Genomic DNA, 4,805 nt, shown 5'->3' on the forward strand with positions numbered 1-4,805 from the left:
ATCCAAGGAACCGTTACAGCTGTGAACAGTCAGGCACATACCAGTTAAGGAAAGACTTGATCTTCTCAGGATCTGAGCAGACCATCCCACCCTCAAGAATGAGACCTAGGAAAGTGACAAAGGGTCTGTGGAACTCGCATATCTCAGTTGGGGAATGAAGCATATGTGTGTCTGATTATCTGCCAGGGTCTTAGAGTAGTTAAGGATATTGTCCAGCTACACAAAGTCGACCACAATGAGAAAGTCCTGGAGGACGTTGATGAATAGGGCCTAGAAGACTGAGGATGCATCACAAAGGCCAAAAGGCATAGTTAAATATTCCAAGTTTTCCATTCATCCCCCTTGTGAATTCTTACAATGTGATACACGTTCCATAAGTCTAATTTAGTGAACATTGTGGCGTCCTGGACCAGCTCAAGGGCCGATGAGGTGAGGGGGAACGCATTTTTATTTTTAACAGTAATTTGGTTTAAGATGCGGTAGACAATACAGGGGCAGAGAGATCCGTCCTTTTTCCCCAAGAAAAAGAACCCAGTCCCCAAAGGGGAGGATGATGGACAGGTGATCCGAACGGCGAGCGACTCGTTAATGTGGTCTTTGAGCGTTTGCCGTTCAGCCCGCCCGATGGGGGGGCAGCGACTTTGCTGGAAGCAAGATGGAAGACAAGGGTTGCACCCTGAACGGGTGCAGCCCGCAGAACCCTGACAACTAGTCTTTAGAGCCATTAATCGTCTTTAGAGGGAATTCTAGTCTTTAGGACCATTAACCATTTTTGGAACCAGTCACAGTCTTAAGAACCATTAACATACTTTACAATTGGTGACAGTCTTTAGAACCAGCCCTAGTCTTTAGAACACTCAACAGTCTTTAGAACCAGTCTCTGTCTTGAGAACCATTAACAGTATTTAGAACTTGATTTCACTGTTTCTCTGAACTAAAGGCAGTGTTTCCACTTTTCTGGTTCTAGCTTCCTGAATAAGTTGAACACACATCAAGAACTTCCTTCCTTTGGTACTGCTTTAGTGTTTTTCTTTGATACTAAAAATGAGGACTACTTCAGCATGACTGAAGTCAGTCTCTGTGTGACCCTGATCAGGAGCTGTTAGCTGATAACAGATGGAACTGTCATGCTGTTGGTACTGATTAGAATCCCTGTGTGTTTTGGCAGCTGTGCAAGGAGCATGATGTTCCCAGCTTCGTCAAGTTCAAGATGTTTGACGCCAAACGTAAGTACATCATGTTACTGAGCTCTTTTCTAAGCTTGAGTTTCATGAGAAATGTTGGACATTTCAGTGTGAAGTGATGGTTTCTACTGTCTTCTCAGCCTCATCTAAGACCATGTCAGGGCTGTTGGAGTTTGACAGTAAGACGGAGGCTGTGGAGGCTCTAACTGTTCTCAATCACTACCAGATCAGGATACCAAGTAAGTCTTCCACCGTTAGCATGTCTTTGTTTGAATGAAAGCATGAATCCAGACTTTATCTACTGAAAATGGTCTCACTAAGGGGAAATAAAGCCTGTTCTGACATTTCTCCAATTGTCAGATACTAAAAAAATCTTAAGGTAACACCTAAAGTGAGACATCAGAGAAAATCAGCTGAGACATCAGGAAGAAGACCATGGGCCTGTTGAAGTTCAGTTTATTAAGGTTTCCACTGGTCTGAATCTGAATAAAAACAAGTTCAAGACCCTTAGACCTTTTTGAAAACTTCCATTAAAAGTCGACTGTCTGTTGTGATAGTTTACCAGTATATTAGGAAGATATGATTACTAGAACTGGAAGTTGTAGTTAATTAATAACTCATTCAATATTGAAGGTAAAACCAATTGAATGTTTTTAGTTGAATAATTATAACTGTAATCTGCATACTCACCAGGATTCTTGCCCTCTCACGTCCCAGGTGGACTTCTGAAACGGCTCTTCAAATTCAGGTTATCTTCACCAGTTCAGTAAATTAAACCAGAAGAACGGGTCCATCCCTTAGTAATGCTTGGCTAACAAAGAGACCAAACAACCCCCATTCCTAAAGGGTGGACCCGTTCTTCTGGTTCAATTGGCATGTTTTCTAAACCATGCATATTTTTGTTCCACTCTATGAAGCCTGGAACTCAACCCTATTTGTGACATTTTGAATTGAAAAAGCTTCCTGGATGGGAAGCGAAATGTCTTCAAACTTGGAAACAAAGAACGCAAATACGGACTTGTGTCCTCACCAAGTATGTTCTTGAGAAGAACACAGAAAAGTGTGGACTCAGGGAGAATAGGAGCACGCACAATAAATCTGGGTCAACTGGAACAGAAGCATACCGATGACATCACCACATTCAAAGATAGTATGGAGCTGCATTTCACCTTTTGTTATTAATAGTCTCTAGATAACGATATTAAATTATCATTTTTTTTTATTATTTAGTAAGGGGATAATAGTTGAAACAGTCAGATAACCACAAATCAAATGAAAATTTTGCCAAATAAAACAAAAAAAATCACCATCAGAGCCAGTGGTCCTTCACACATGGCTATGCAGAGAGAGGGCTGCTTCTGTAGGGTTGACGTTAGCCCTGGCTGCCGTTACCCTTGGAGGTTCGCTGGTTGCCATGGTGCTCTCAACTTCGGGAATGTTTTTTTGAATTACGCATTAAATCGGTAAATGGGCCATATAGTGACGCTTAGTATGATGTTCTCGCCTCAGATTATCTTAAAACGTACTTTTATTGAACAACGGCAACAGAAAAGAGAACTTTGAGCTTAATACTCTGAGCTCTGTGAGCGCTAACCTGGAAGCTGCTGCTGCTCCAGTGCATGCTGGGACAGCTGTTGGTCTCATGAACGTTCAAGTCTGCTCTGATGCATGGGAGGGAGGGGCGAGGACAACATCCGGGGACTTTGTCCATTTTCTGTCTGCTGTTCTTATGAATTGGAACAGTACTAGGGCTGAAGCTGATGTTTCACGAGTACATGAGGACGCACAAGTACACAGATTGAGAAATGGCCATGGTCTCCCTGACGGCCGCAGAATTTTTCCCCTGACTCTTTGTAGAAAGCCTCTCCTTCCAATAATAATTCTGAGTCCTTCTTTGACTCCAAAAGGTCCCCCTAGCTCTGATAGAAGAGCAGCGGAGGAACATTTGATTTCCCTAACCTCTGTATCCACAGGTTAGCTTCACCTCTGACCTGATGGAAGCACCAGGAAGGCATATTTTTTGCCCTTCCAGTTATGCGAGACTTTCAGTCTGATGAAAGTGTAGTCGTGGTGTGTCATGTAGTATACAGAGGGTAACGAGGGACGATCAGCCTCTCACGACCACCTCCCGATCAGGAATCATAAGAGCGGGAGAAAATTTAAACATGTTTGAAATTCAGTAGGCCGTCGTAAGGTGGCCGTGAGCAAATCGCTCCATGCGCAGGAGCAGACAAGGATTCTCCTTCCTCCTCTCAGATGAAAACACAAAAGCGTGGCGGGGGTGTGAATGAAATGGAGTTCTTTCTGTAAAATTGACAGACCATAGTAGCTACGTTTGATCAGCCATGTCTTTGTCCAAATACGTTGTTGCCTTTTTAGGGCTTTCAGCACAAAATTGTACAAATTGTCAAGGCAGCGCGTTTCACTATAGTGAGCTTTAAATTCCTGTTCTACTGGTTTGGCTTCCGGATAAATGGGTCCGAGTAGCTCCATCGCAGGTAGATCGCATCAGAGCATCGGGTCACACAGTGTGAGAACAAACATCGTGAGCTGTGACCTTTTAAACTGCGGCTTATGTCGTACAGTGTGAGCTGTAGCTGCGTGGAACGATTGAAAAAATTGCACATTGTTTTCCCAGCTTTATTGTCTCCATTCAGCGCCTATGTCTGTTCCATTTGCAGATGGATCCAACCCGTACACCCTGAAGCTCTGCTTCTCCACCTCATCCCATCTATAGGAGCTGCTGAGAACTAAGGAAGGCCTGCTGGTGTGTGGCCCAGACGGCAGAGAACCGGGCAGAGCCACGCTGCAGATCCTCGGGGGAGGATGGAGAGGCTAAAGCAGCAGACGGAGCTGACAGCGCACACCCCCACCCTCTACCCACCCAGGCAGCAGTGGACCTGGTACCTGACTGCACATCCTGGGGAGGTCTGTTAAAAGAAGGCAGATAAAGACCTCCTGATGGTCATCCACCTTGGAGACCAGCTCTGATGTCCCTCCTGGTTCTCCACGCACACGCTAAAGAATATTTACTGTTAGATACGTTGTGCTTTTAAATATGACTGTAAAAATGAAGAATATTTGGGTTCTCATTCAGTATTTGTCGGTGCATGTTCTGTAATCTTCTGTTGGTGGCAGCTACACCTGGGAGCTGATGTTACTGAGCTGTTTATTCAGAGGGGGCTTCACTGCCCAGCAGCTTTAGGGGTTTAATGCTACTTGGTGGCAAATATTAATCAACCAATCTGATAAAATCAGTCGCCCTTTTCTCCAGAATATTGTTGAGACTTCTAGCCATAACTTTCCTCAGTACGGTGTCCCCTTTAGGACATCCTAGGTCTCAGAGAAAAATTTCCCAGGTCTTAAAAATAAACTAATCAGGTGTTTTTAGAAACTTGAATTCTGCTGTTTGTCAGGATGCTGATTGATAAAAAGTCATTTTTCTCAGTCAAGATGCATTTATTGCTTGAATTTGAAACCTGACAGCTTTTCTCCTGAGACTTGAGGATGTCCTAAACTGTAAGCCTCAGGTAGAGATTAGGAAGTTGAACTGTGGACGCAGACAGACCCTCTGCAGTCAGCCACACTATCAATGCCGACACATACTGAAATATTTTTTAA

General features: G+C 43.9%; 1 protein-coding gene across 1 annotated transcript in view; it reads left to right on the top strand.

Annotated features, from left to right (window-relative positions):
* The window catches only part of hnrnpll (heterogeneous nuclear ribonucleoprotein L like), a 32,686-nt gene extending 28,068 nt beyond the window's left edge, over nt 1–4,618 (top strand). Inside the window, exons 13-15 of the mRNA XM_015393854.1 lie at nt 1,169–1,226; nt 1,325–1,423; nt 3,866–4,618. Of these exons, the coding sequence (XP_015249340.1) occupies nt 1,169–1,226; nt 1,325–1,423; nt 3,866–3,921 (213 nt within the window). The 3' untranslated portion in view covers nt 3,922–4,618. The remainder of the gene's footprint in view (nt 1–1,168; nt 1,227–1,324; nt 1,424–3,865) is intronic.
* The last annotated feature ends 187 nt before the right edge of the window (nt 4,619–4,805 follow it).

The sequence above is a fragment of the Cyprinodon variegatus genome, unplaced genomic scaffold, assembly GCF_000732505.1.
Source record: "Cyprinodon variegatus isolate N-32 unplaced genomic scaffold, C_variegatus-1.0 Scaffold660, whole genome shotgun sequence".
Lineage (NCBI taxonomy): Eukaryota > Metazoa > Chordata > Actinopteri > Cyprinodontiformes > Cyprinodontidae > Cyprinodon > Cyprinodon variegatus.